Below are 14,022 nucleotides of genomic sequence, written 5' to 3'. Positions count from 1 at the left end.
AGTTGTTCATGCTCTTTGGAAGGGCTATGAAAGGGAATGCCCCTCCAAAGAGCATAAACAGCATGATTAAGGAGGCCATCACATAGACATATATGGTTCAGGTGCATCAAGCTCCCTCTATTTTAAAAGGGCATGCTACCAGTGGTCAAGCTACATCCTGGGTGGATCATGACCTAGTACATTCACAGGAAGTTTTTAGAGTGGCTACATGGTCATCATTGCATTCCTTTGTACAACACTATAGACTGGATGTGCAGGCCATCAGGACACAGCCTTTGGGGTGAGAGTGTTGACTACAGGATTATCTGTCTCCTTCCCTTAATAGATACTGCTTTGGTACTTGCCACATGTGTGGACTGTTCTGGGGGGGATTATAAGGAAGGAGAAATTAGATTTTACCTTCTAATTTTATTTCCTTGTGTCCCTCCAGACCAGTCCAGTACTTGCCCGTGTACAGCCTTAAAGTTGAGGAACATAATAATTCAAGTATTTGATATTTGAAGGGTTTGTCTCATTAATCTTTAGCCTACAGCATGGCTGCAAATTGAAGTGTTCTTGTTAGTTGTCTGTTGCATATTGTTCCCTGGTTAAGTATTACTAGGTATTGTTATGTGTTCTTGCTTTGATATGGAAACACTGGCTGTGGGCTGCACAAGGATACTTATAGGGTGAAGTTATGAAGGCAGTAGTTTCCAGTCTCCATCTTCTGGCAGAAGAGAGTATACCCATGTGTCTAGAGTGATCTTGAGGGACTAAAGGAAAGGAAATTAGCAGGTAAGATCTAATTTCTCCATCTTCCTTGATGTTCCTTCTGTGTTTCTTTACAAATACTTTTGTCACAACCTGTATAAAGAGAAACATTTTTCCAATTTGTTCATAATGTAATGAAACTTCTTCACTATCTTCCAATTTGAAGAAAGGATCTCTTTGGGTGAGGGAAATATATTGGAAGGCATCATGAGAGTCAGTCTTCCTATAGCCCTAGTCACCAGAAACTTTACTGGAGAGATCATGAGCACAGAGTCTGATGTGCCTGTGTTTTTTTCAGGCCACAAAATTCTAGTCATTGAAGATCTGGAAGACATCCATGTCTTTGAAGGAGAATCTGCCACCTTTAGATGCAGAATCTCTCCAGCAGAGTACACCAATGTACAATGGTTTTTGGATAAGACCCCTCTCCACACCAATGAACTAAATGAGATCCAGTCCCATCAGGATGGATATCATGAGCTAACCCTGAAACAACTTACGGTGAAGGATTCTGGTGTCGTTACCTTTGAAGCTGGTGATAAGAAATCCTCAGTAAATTTGTTTGTTAAAGGTAATCCCTAAACAATACTTGTAGTAAAAGCATGCATCAGATATGTATGGAAATGAGAGGTATAGAGCAAGCAGTAAAAAAATATTGCCCTAAGTTTACGATTAGAAATCCCACACTCAGACTATTCTACAAATGCAATTTTGACCTTTGCAGCTTATTGGATGTTCAGCTTGTCAGAAAACCAACTTCTTGCAAATCTTCTCATACAATGTTAGTTATTGATTTGAAATGCTAGTTTGAGAGTTGGAAAGTTAGGAGTCCATATGCCCTTGTTGATTAGGCAATAATTTCCAATATTAGAATGTTCACTGACAGTGGGATTTATTTTTCATAAAGGTTTTAAAAATGATGCAATTGGCATAAACATTCTGAATTTTTAAGTGTGAATACTGGGATTTATGAGGTATTAATAGTTGGCGTTCCAGACAACCAGATTGCTTGGAATCTAACATATATATTCCATTTAGTTTAAATATTATTTACAAGTTGTGGCAATCATGTTTTTAGAATAACCATAATTGATATTTGTATTTATTTATTTTAATGTTTCAAAGCAGAAAATGACCCAGTACATTTACTACCTTGATTTAGAATTTTGATATTAGTAAAGGGAACCTAGAGAGAGATCCAGTTGAGGAGCTGGAACCTTGTGAAAACATACATGGAGTAAAATCTATATAGAGTTCTTAGTGTTGAGGGTGAAGTTAAACTTCCAAGCTAGACAGTCCTCTAAAATGGTACACAGATGGGAAATCCCTCAAAATCTCTTTCTAGTGTCAGATCAGCCAACTACACGGAGTGGAGCTTTTCCTTATCATTCAGAGTACTGATGAGAAAGACAGTGGCAGAAACACGTGCATGACTGAGACATCTAAAAGTAGCATGGTTAGTAGTGTAAAGGCTAAGAATGTTTGGGCTGACAGTCTGGACTGCTACAATCCCTCACTAATCCAAATGTCACTGTAAGAACTCAGCAGACAAGTGATGCACAATAAGCAGCAAGCTTCTACCCATGATCCCTGAAATATGTTCCCAGACCACATATGGAGAGGCAAAGGGAAATGGGACTTGATATACCGCCTTTCTGAGGTTTTTGTAACTACATTCAAAGTGGTTTACATATATTCAGGTACTTATTTTGTACCAGCATGTCATCTATAGTTAAACACACCTTTATTTTGGTCCTATGTAGTAAGATAGCCACCAGATATTTTGTATCAGATATGGCATAAGTGTGAATCACTATTAAACACTTTACAGGCTACAGAAATATTTTCTGTGCTTGCGTTTTCTAGAGGACTAGATGACAAAATTTCTACAAGGGTAAGGGAAGCCAAGACATGAGACTAGGATAGTGAATGGGTAGAAAGTTATGTGGGGAAGAAAATGTGTAATAAAGTACAATGAAGCTGGGATGCAAGGTACAAAGCCCGTGTCTAAGAGACAGTGTTTCAGAAAAATACTCCATTTTACCATTGCAGAGAGTTGGATCTCACCTACTAAACACCATCAGGCTGATATTTGGCAGCGTGGCCACCACATTAATCTAAACACCAACATTGGTGCTTTAATTAATATGGCTAATCAGCACCACTACACATGTGAAAGGCAATTTTATAAGTGTGGGGGGTATACTTAGTCTTCCCATATGTGCCTAAGTCCTGAGATAATATTCACTTACGCACAGATGAACACTACGCACTATCCTATAAAATAGCGCATAGGTGTATTTGTGTGTAACTGCATTAGTGTTACACACAGGGCTTTTTTTGAGGGGGTACTTGGGGGTTCTGAGTACTGGCACCTTTTTCATTGTCTGCTAAAATTGACCCATGATCCTCATATTTTAATGACAGAGCTCAGGGTCTACATACAAGTTCTGCCTTGTCATAGATTCTGTGACTGGTTGCAGGGGACCTGGCTGTTGTGGGTGGGTCTCTCAGTGATCACCCCACCCCTGAAGGGTGGCCTGTCATTTGAGTACCAGCACCTTTTTCAGTAGAAAAAACACACTGGTTACACATGGGCATATCTCCAAGTTACGTGCATAGCATAGAATAATAATAAGTTTTGTGCAGCTCATGGAACACTTGGGCACAAAGTTACACCTGCCATTGACCTGGCTTACTTTAGCTGCATCAATGCGATATATACCAGTGTTCTATAACAGCATCTTGGTGCACAGATTAGGACTGCCGGGGAGAAGGGGGAGGGAGGCAAAATTCCTCGGACCCAGCCCAGCCCAGGCACAATCCTCCTGCACTTCCCCTGATGATCAACGTTAATAAGGCACCTAAATTTACATCTTATTAGCATTGATCATTGGGGAGTTAATTACCCATGCTGTTCCTGTGCTATTTTTATGGCACTGTTTCAGAACAGTGCTGGGAATTGATCATCGGGGCCTTAGTTTGGTTCAAAATAGAGCACAAATTTAGGATCTCAGCTTTTTTTTTATATTGGGTCCAAAGTTTCTTTAAAGTGTCCTTTTTTTTTTTTTTAAGTTTGTTGATTGGTTGGGTATTTCTTGGTAATTTGTATTAATTATTGATAATATTTGTTTTTTGATCACCAGATATGAGACTTACGTAATTTAATATTTTGTCATTTTTTTGTTATGATAAAAATAATATCAATAAAAATTATTGAACTAAAATAGAAAGTAAGGAGGATCTTTGGCCTTATGCAAAGGTCAAATAATAGGATGTTAAAATATCGTAGCCTTTGACTAATGGCTGGTTAGGGTCTTGTTGTACAGTAATTCAGCTTTTATCCTAAAATCTGATTTTATTTATTTATTTTATTTATTGCATTTGTATCCCACATTTTCCCACCTGTTTGCGGGCTCAGTATGGCTTACAATACAGTGTGAATGATGGAAATACAATTTGTTACAGTACAGTTATGGGTTACATAGTAAGGAGTTATGGGAAGACAAAGTCAAAATCAAAAAATCATTTGGGAAATAGAACAATGGAATGTATCAATGGGGAAATGATAGGGCGATAGAATAAAGCAAGAGAACATTAGGGTATAGCAATTTTATCTAAGGGTAGGGTTTTAAGTGTGGTGTAAAGTAAGTCTCAATTGCTGTAAAAATAGGCAGGTTTGTTTTTTTTTGTTTGTTTGTTTGTTTCTATGTTTTTGTGCAGTTCTGAATGTTTAAAATTACTTTGGATGACACGGTTTCTATTTATAAACTTTAGCGCTGCCAGCCAGCTTCAAAGAAGAGCTTCAGAATACTGAAGCCACTGAAGGTGAGACTGTTGCCCTGCGCTGTGAGCTCTCAAAACCTGACACTGCTGTGGAATGGAGGAAACAGGACAAGCTGCTCCGCTCCAGCAGTAAACATGAGATGAGGCAGAAGGGAGCAGTGGCAGAGCTATTAATCCATCAGTTGGAGCCAGAGGATGCTGGGAGCTATACCTGTTGTACCCCAAATCAGAAAACTACTGCCACCGTAACAGTAAATGGTAGGTGAAAGAAATCAAAATAAGATTCAAAATTGGAGAGCTGGGTTGGTGAGAAGTGAAATTTATTTGACACTCCAAAAAAAAAAAACCTGGTGATTTTGTTAAAAGAGAAGAAAAGGGACTGGATTGTTTCTGGTGAGGTTGTTAGAGATGGAGGGAGCTTGTGAGTGAGCTGATCTTTTTTTCTCTCTCTCTCTGCCAAGGCTGTTGTCACTAATTTCTCTTCCCCCTCCAGCCAGTCTCTCACCTCACTTTATTTGGTGATGTTGCTATTGATTCATTCATCTCTTCCAGTACTGGTAACACAGGCTCCCAGGTACAAGTCTCACTTGTCTCCTTCTCCTGGTGGTAGTCATGTAGTCTCCCAGGGAGGGACACTTTTACCTATGGGCAAATGGGGCAGCTCTCTTGGGCCCAGCTTAACAGAGGGCCCATCAGTAAATGGAACCCTGAGCACAGGGTCCAATCCAGTCCAGCATCTTCCTTCCCTCCCCTCCTTTCCCCTAGTCCAGCAGCTTCCTTAGCTCCTCCCACCCTTGCCAGCTCTGCTGCTTCCGAGCAAAAAAAAAAAGAAAAGTGGTATAAATGCATGGAACCACCGTCTAGGCCATGGTGGGGATGGTTCTGCCAGTCCACCCCGTTGTGATGTGGATTTTCTGTTCTGGGTGGAGGGGGGGGGGGAACTAGAAGAGCCATCCCCAACATGGCCTATACAGTGGCTTTGTGCTTTAGTCACTTTTTATGTACCTGGAAGTGGCGTGGCTGGTAGGGGGTAAGGAAGCTGTGATGCTGGACCAGGGATATGGAAGTAAATGTTGCGGCTGAACCAAGAGGGAGCTCATCAACAAAAGTTTGCTCAGTTTCCCATAGGTAGATAAAGCAGCTGTGCTCCCAGGGGTTGCAGTTGTCCACATTTTCATGGAGAGAGTGGTGGATACTTGAAATGCCCTCCGGTGGGAGGTGGTGGAGATGAAGACGGTAACGGAATTCAAAAATGCGTGGGATAAACATAAAGGAATCCTGTTCAGAAGGAATGGATCCTCAGAAACTTAGCAAAGATTGGGTGGCAGCACCGGTGGTTGGGAGGCGGGGCTACTGTTGGGCAGACTTCTACGGTCTGTGCCCTGAAAATGGCAGATACAAATCAAGGTCAGATATACATATAAAGTAGCACATATGAGTTTATCTTGTTGGGCAGACTGGATGGATAATACAGGTCTTTTTCTGCCGTCACCTACTATGTTACTATCCTGCTTATTTTCGAAGGAGAAGGGCGGCTATCTTCCAACACAAATCGGGAGATGGGCGCCCTTCTCCTAAGGGCGGCCAAATCGGCATAATCGAAAGCCGATTTTGGCCGGCCTCAACTGCTTTCCGTTGCAGGGCCGGCCAAACTTCAAGGGGGCGTGTTGGCAGTGTACCGAAGGCGGGACGGGGGCGTGGTTAAGAGATGGCTGTCCTCGGCCGATAATGGAAAAAAAAGGGCGGCCCTGACAAGCATTTGGCCAACTTTACTTGGTCCCTTTTTGTTCACGACCAAGCCTTGAAAAGGTGCCCGAACTGACCCGATGATCACTGGAGGGAATCGGGAATCACCTCCCCTTACTCCCCCAGTGGTCACCAACCCCCTCCCACCCAAAAAAACAAAACAAAACATTTTTTGCCAGCCTCTATGCCAGCCTCAAATGTCATTCCCAGCTCCATGACAGCACTATGCAGGTCCCTGTAGCAGTTTTTAGTGGGTACTGCAGTGCACTTTAGGCAGGCAGACCCAGGCCCATCCACCCTTCCTGTTACACTTGTGGTGGCATATGGGAGCCCTCCAAAACCCACCCGAAATCCACTGTACCCACATCTAGGTGTCCCCCGTTACCCTTTAAGGGCTATGGTAGTGTTGTACAGTTGTGGGTAGTGGGTTTGGGGGGTGGGGGGCTCAGCACACAAGGTAAGGGAGCTATGCACCTCAGATCAATTTGTGAAGTCCACTGCAGTGCCCCCTAGGGTGCCCGGTTGGTGTCCTGGCATGTGAGGGGGACCAGTGCACTACAAATGCTGGCTCCTCCCACGACCAAATGCCATGGATTTGGCCAGGTTTGAGATGACCGCCATTAGTTTCCATTTTTGGCGAAAACCAATGGTGGCCATCTCTAACGCCGGCGATCTCTAAGGGCAGACCAAATGTTGAGATTTGGCCGTCCCCGACCGTATTATCGAAACGAAAGATGGCCGGTCATCTTGTTTCGATAATACAGTCGGGTACGTCGCTTGACGGGGCCGGCGTTAAAGATGGCTGCCCTTATAGATGGCCGGCCCCGTTCGATTATGGCCCTCCAGGTGGAGTAGGGAATGCTGCAGCTATCCGGATAACGGCGAGATTCAAACTGCTATCCACGTAACTAACCAGATAAGGTTAGGACACTGATTTTCTGTCCTAACTTCACCTGCGTAGTTATGTGGATAGCAGTCTGAATACTGCCACTTTCCAAATAATCACCAGTTCTGCCCTTGATCTCTACTCACTCACCGCCTGTACTAGGTCCAAGTGAATTCCAAATGTATAAGAGCAAGAAAGCTTACAGACTCACACATGACAGATGCACAGCAACTATAAAAATAATACAGACATTTATTAGCAGATTACATCATCAAGCCTGGCTTCATTCTAGGCCAACTTAAGCTGGGGAGGCCTTTTGAGTGATTTCCTAGAAGAGTTTGTTTGGGAACAAACCTCATACTCATCAGCAGATGATCCACTGACTAGAGGTCTCGCAGGTATATTTGTAGTTCATATCTGAACAGCATATGGTTAAACAGTATGCAGTATATGGGTAAACAGCACATGACTCAGGGCCCTTAACTCTTCATGTGCTGTGCCTTCTTTACCATTTTCCAGTCCACATCCTGTTTTTCCAGTCCCCAACTATTAATTGATTGGTTTCTGATTTAAGAATTACAATTGTTATGGGAGAAATGGCACTAGAAGCCATTGCACTACAGTGTGATGAAATCTGTTTCTTCTTTTACATTTTGAGAGCCTTTAGGTTTATAAAATGTAACTTTGTGAAATTCTGCATTTTAGCTCTGCCAGTTCTTTTTAAACGTGGGCTTCGTAATGAGGAAGTGAAAGAGGGCAGTAAGGCCAGGCTGCACTGTGAGCTCACAAAAGCCAATGTCCCGGTGACATGGAGAAAGGGAGACCTGATTTTGCAGTCCACCGAGAAGTATGAGCTGAAGCAACTTGGGACCATAGTTGAGCTTTACATCCAGGCCGTGAAACCAGAGGATACCGGGGACTACACGTGTGATACCGGAGACCAAAAAACCACTGCTCATGTGAAAGTGATTGGTAGGCAACATTCATGATTCATAGTAGTTCTTGTTATGTTTCAGCCAACCACTGCCTGCTAGCTTTGCAAGAATCATTTGGGTGCAGTGTCCTAAATAAAATTAGAAATCTGAAAATTGCCTAGAAGTGTATACCATATCTGTTTTGTCTCCATATATTGTAAATTATTTGATGCTTTTCTTATTCCTTTGCAAAACCTCAGGGAAATAAAAGGCCTCCATTTTTCAGCTTTAGGTGTAAGTGTACCGTAGTTCAGTGTTTCCCAAGTTCAGTCCTGGAGTACCCCTTGCCAGTCAGGTTTTCAGGATATCCACAATGAATATGCATGAAAGAGATTTACATATAATGGAGGCAGCGTATGCAAATCAAGTTCATGGATATTCATTGTGGATATCCTGAAAACCTGACTGACAAGGAGTACTTCAGGACTGGACTTGGGAAACACTGCCTTAGATTAAGGCACTCTTTTATTAAACTGTGTTAAGCACTTCCCCTGATATTCAAAGTTTTTTAACTGGCCAGATATAGCTGCAGACTGGTTAAATAGCATATTGGCGCCTAACCACTAATATTCAGCGGCAGATAACCAGTTATCTCTGCTGAATATTGCAAGATAGTGCCTAGCGCATAACTGGCTGTATCGCAGAAATTATTTGGTTAGGTGCTGATATTCATGGGCCCTTTTACTAAGACGCATAGGTGCCTACGCGTACCCAGCGCTCATCAATTTTGAGTTACCGCCCGGCTACCGCGTGGCCCTTGTGGTAATTTCATTTTTGATGCTTGTCTGCTACGCGCACCAGAAAATATTTTTATTTTCTGGCACGCGGGCGGTAATCGGCATTTTATGTGTGTAGACCATTACTGCACTTTTACTGCTTCAGACCTTACTGCTAGGTCAATGGCTGGCAGTAAGGTCTCAGACCCAAAATGGATGTGCTGGAATTTTCATTGTGCCGCACGTCCATTTTTGGCAAAAATTTTTAAAAGGCTTTTTTTACAAGTGTGCTGAAAATGATTCTGTGTGTGCCCCAAAAACACACATCTACACTACCACAGGCCATTTTTTAGTGCACCTTAGTAAAAGGGCCCCTCAGTGCCTTAACTGGATAACTTTAGCGGTCAAAGCTGTCCTGTCTTTAACTGCTATGAAGTTAACTGGCATAACCGATTAACTTTGTAGCAAATATTGGCATAGTTGGTTAATTTTGTAGCGGTTAAAAAGCCCCAGGTCACCGGAAATGGCCCAGCATTGAATATCCAGGTTTAACACCAGCAGCGGACAGCAGAAGCGCTGCCGGCTGAATGTCGGGCCCTTAATGCCTGGTTAACACCTCGTTAACTTTTAGTGCTGAGCCACATTAAGGGACTTTGCTGTTTTTTCACAGTTAGCGCATGGTAAACCATGTTAAGTGCTTTTTGTGCCAAAGGGAGTGGCTACTACTACTACTACTACTATTTAGCATTTCTATAGCGCTACAAGGCATACGCAGCGCTGTACAAACATAGAAGAAAGACAGTCCCTGCTCAAAGAGCTTACAATCTAATAGACAAAAAATAAATAAAGTAAGCAAATCAAATCAATTAATGTGAACGGGAAGGAAGAGAGGAGGGTAGGTGGAGGCGAGTGGTTACAAGTGGTTACGAGTCAAAAGCAATGTTAAAGAGGTGGGTTTTCAGTCTAGATTTAAAGGTGGCCAAGGATGGGGCAAGACGTAGGGGCTCAGGAAGTTTATTCCAGGCGTAGGGTGCAGCGAGATAGAAGGCGCGAAGTCTGGAGTTGGCAGTAGTGGAGAAGGGAACAGATAAGAAGGATTTATCCATGGAGCGGAGTGCACGGGAAGGGGTGTAGGGAAGGACGAGTGTGGAGAGATACTGGGGAGCAGCAGAGTGAATACATTTATAGGTTAGTAGAAGAAGTTTGAACAGGATGCGAAAACGGATAGGGAGCCAGTGAAGGGTCTTGAGGAGTGGGGTAGTATGAGTAAAGCGACCCTGGCGGAAGATGAGACGGGCAGCAGAGTTTTGAACCGACTGGAGAGGGGAGAGGTGACTAAGTGGGAGGCCAGCAAGAAGCAGATTGCAGTAGTCTAAACGAGAGGTGACAAGGGTGTGGATGAGGGTTTTGGTAGAGTGCTCGGAAAGAAAGGGGCGGATTTTACGGATGTTGTAAAGAAAGAAACGACAGGTCTTGGCGGTCTGCTGGATATGAGCAGAGAAGGAGAGAGAAGAGTCAAAGATGACCCCAAGGTTTCGAGCTGAGGAGACAGGGAGAATGAGAGAGCCATCAACAGAAATAGAAAACGGGGGGAGCGGGGAGGTGGGTTTGGGGGGGAAAATGAGAAGCTCGGTTTTGGTCATATTTAATTTCAGGTGGCGTTGAGACATCCAGGCAGCAATGTCAGACAAGCACGCTGAAACTTTGGTTTGGATGCAAGGTGAGATATCAGGGGTAGAAAGGTAGATTTGGGAGTCATCAGCATAGAGGTGGTAGGAAAAGCCATGGGATGAGATTAATGAACCAAGGGAAGAAGTGTAGATAGAAAAGAGGAGGGGACCAAGAACAGAACCCTGAGGTACACCGACTGGCAGAGGGATAGAGGTAGAAGAGGATCCACCAGAGTGAACACTAAAGGTGCGGAGGGAGAGGTAGGAAGAGAACCAGGAAAGGACAGAGCCCTGGAATCCAAGTGAGGACAGGGTATCGAGAAGTATGCTGTGATCGACAGTGTCAAAAGCAGCGGAAAGATCAAGAAGAATGAGGATGGAATATTGACCTCTGGATTTAGCCAGTAATAGGTCATTGGAGACTTTAGTAAGCGCAGTTTCAGTTGAGTGGAGAGGGCGAAAACCAGATTGTAATGGGTCAAGAATAGCATGTGAGGAGAGAAAATCAAGGCAGCGGCGGTGAACAGCACGCTCAAGTAATTTGGAGAGAAAAGGAAGGAGGGAGATGGGTCGGTAATTAGAGGGACAAGTAGGGTCAAGTGAAGGCTTCTTAAGGAGAGGTGTGACCACAGCATGTTTAAAGGAAGCAGGGACAGTCGCAGTGGAAAGTGAGAGGTTGAGAATGTGACAGATAAAAGGAATAAGAGTAGGAGAGATGGCATTAAGAAGGTGGGTGGGAATGGGATCAGAGGAACAGGTGGTACATTTTGAGGAAGAAAGGAGAAGTGTAGTTTCCTCAATAGTAACTTCAGGAAAGGAGGAAAGGGAATGAGGGGTAAGGAGAGAGAGGGGAACGGACTAGAGGGAGAGCTGGTGAGGTAGAGAAAGCAAGGTTTATCTTTTGAACCTTGTTGTGAAAGAATTCAGCAAGGGTCTGAGGAGATAATGAAGGGGGAGTTGGGGGAGGGGGCACCTTGAGGAGAGAGTTCAATGTGGTGAAGAGAAGTCGAGGATTAGAGCCAAGAGAGTTGGTCAGTTGGATATAATAATCCTGTTTGGCACGTAAAAGAGCAGATTGGAAGGAGGTCAGCATGAACTTAAAGTGTAAGAAATCAGCAAGGGCCCGAGATTTCCGCCAGAGGCGTTCGGCGGAGCGGGTACAGGAACGTAGGTAGCGGATATTAGAAGTCAGCCAAGGTTGGGGTTTTGTACGCCTTACAGGGCGGGTCATCAAAGGTGCAAGAGTGTCTAAGGCAGAGGATAGAGTATTGTTGTAAGAAGAAACAGCCTCGTTGACAGACGTGGATGGTGCCACAGTAGAGAGGAGGTTTGAAACATGGGAGGATAGAGATGAAGGGTCAATGTCGTGAAGATTCCTAGATAAATTAGATAGGATAGGACGGGACTGGGAGGGAGGAGATTTAAGTGTGAAAGTTATAAGATGGTGATCAGAGAGGGGAAGATCGGAGGCAAGGAAACTAGAGGGTGAACAGTTGGAGGAGAAGATGAGATCAAGACAGTGACCATTTTGATGAGTGGGGGAGGTGGAGCATAGTTGGAGATTAAAGGACGACGTTAAAGCGAGTAACTTGGAAATATAAGAGTTGGAAGGATCATTAGCAGGAATATTAAAGTCACCAAGGATGAGAGAGGGGGAGGAAGGATCATGGAAGAAGGCAAGCCAGGCATCAAAGTCACTGAGAAAGGATGAAAGGGACTTATCAGGGGGACGATAAATGACCGCTATTCGAAGAGGCAGAGGAGAGAAAAGGCGGATAGAGTGGACTTCAAAGGAGGAAAAACAGTGAGATTGAGGTGGAAGAAGGGGTTGAAATCTGGAGGAGGGAGAGAGAAGTAGTCCAACACCGCCCCCACGGCCAGCAGAGCGAGGAGTATGTGAAAATAGATAACCGCCATGGCACAGGGCTGCGACTGAAGCAGAGTCATCAGGGCAGAGCCAGGTTTCTGTTATGGCGAGCAGATGGAGGTGACGTGAGATAAAGAGGTCCTGGATATAGGGGAGTTTGTTACAGATAGAGCGGGCATTCCATAGGGCGCAAGAGAAGGGCAGAGAAGAGGAGGGGAGTAGAGGAATAGAGATGAGGTTAGAGAGGTCACGGTGAGATCTGTAGAGTTTGGATAATAGTTGGTGAGGAGGGCCAGGATTGGGATTGATGTCACCAGCTGAGAGTAAGAGAAGGAGTAAAAGAGAGCGGAGGAGAGTAGGAGAGGTGTGGCCACGAAGGCGTCGAAGGCGAGAGGTATTTAGGTGGAATGGGGAAGGCAAAATGGAGGGAAGAAAGAGACGGAGATTAAAAGCCAAGAGGGAGGAAGAGGGTAGGAGAGAAGGTGAGGTGATGAAGTCAATGGATGGGAAGTGAGTTCCTGTAGCGGAGAGAGGTAGGGGGTGAGGGAAAAGATTAGGAAGGGACAGAGCTAGGAAGAGAATGTGAATAGGAGCCATAAATGATTAAGGTACTTTAGCAACTGGAAAAAGATTAGATACAAAGAGAAAAATGCCCCGCGCGCGGCACCTAGAGCGGAGGCATTGGCGGAAAGTGGGTGTGGAAGGCATTTGGCAGGTAATATGCTGCATTTAGTGCACACTATCTGCCTAATGCGCATTTTACACAGGACAATTTATCTCCTCCCAAATAGAAGGTGCGAAATGCTTCTTTGATAACCAGGAGCAGCTACCTTACACTAATCTGATTGTTAACACACAACCTACAGTACAAAGTACTGGGAACACCCTGGTGGCTGCGTTAAAATTTGCAGCTACTGCGGACTAAAGTCCCACGTTAAGTCTCAGGAAGAGGGCCCCTGAGACTTAGAAGCGCTGCAATACAAAAGAAGAGATCATGGAACAGTAATGTCCTTATGTATCACAGTAATCGCACCCTGGTAAGGTAATTGTGTTTTTTACAATTTAGCTCGTCCAGTCCGCATTAAAGAAGACCTGAAAAATGTAGAAGCCGAAGAAGGTGGCACAGTGTCCCTGAGCTGTGAGATCACAAAACCTGATGCCCAAGTAGTGTGGAAGAAAGGAGTAGTGACAGTTCAAGCCAGTGCAAAGTATGAAATTCAGCAGAAGGGTGCTGTTGCAGAGCTACTGATCCACAATGTGGAACCAGAGGACTCAGGGAATTATACCTGTGATACCGGAGACCAACAGAGTACTGCTCGAGTCAAAGTGCACGGTAGGATGAAGACTGCGTTGTCATAATTCAATTTCCTTGGTGTTACATTTTGAACTCATGAGTGTTTTTTTTTCATTGCAAGCCAATTGTATTCAAAATAATAAAATATTTTTACAATTTGAAATAATGGTCTTTCTTGGTCTAGTGGCCGACCTTTTAGTTGTTTTCTCAGGTAGAACAGGTAAACATAAATTGATTGTTTACGCTTTCAAAACATAGAAAGACTAGGGGACACTCCATGAAGTTAAATGGTAATACTTTTAAAACAAAGAGATGAAAATATTTATTCACTCA

General features: G+C 43.9%; 1 protein-coding gene across 2 annotated transcripts in view; it reads left to right on the top strand.

The window, feature by feature from the left end:
- The window catches only part of OBSCN (obscurin, cytoskeletal calmodulin and titin-interacting RhoGEF), a 472,877-nt gene that overhangs the window by 95,580 nt on the left and 363,275 nt on the right, over positions 1–14,022 (top strand). For both annotated transcript variants that reach the window (XM_030197417.1, XM_030197425.1), the window contains exons 24-27: positions 1,049–1,321; positions 4,528–4,794; positions 7,874–8,140; positions 13,462–13,728. In XM_030197417.1, coding sequence (XP_030053277.1) covers positions 1,049–1,321; positions 4,528–4,794; positions 7,874–8,140; positions 13,462–13,728 — 1,074 coding nt within the window. The remainder of the gene's footprint in view (positions 1–1,048; positions 1,322–4,527; positions 4,795–7,873; positions 8,141–13,461; positions 13,729–14,022) is intronic.

This window comes from Microcaecilia unicolor, chromosome 1 (assembly GCF_901765095.1).
Source record: "Microcaecilia unicolor chromosome 1, aMicUni1.1, whole genome shotgun sequence".
Taxonomy (NCBI): Eukaryota; Metazoa; Chordata; class Amphibia; order Gymnophiona; family Siphonopidae; genus Microcaecilia; species Microcaecilia unicolor.
This window is presented reverse-complemented; position numbering and strand designations above follow the sequence as displayed.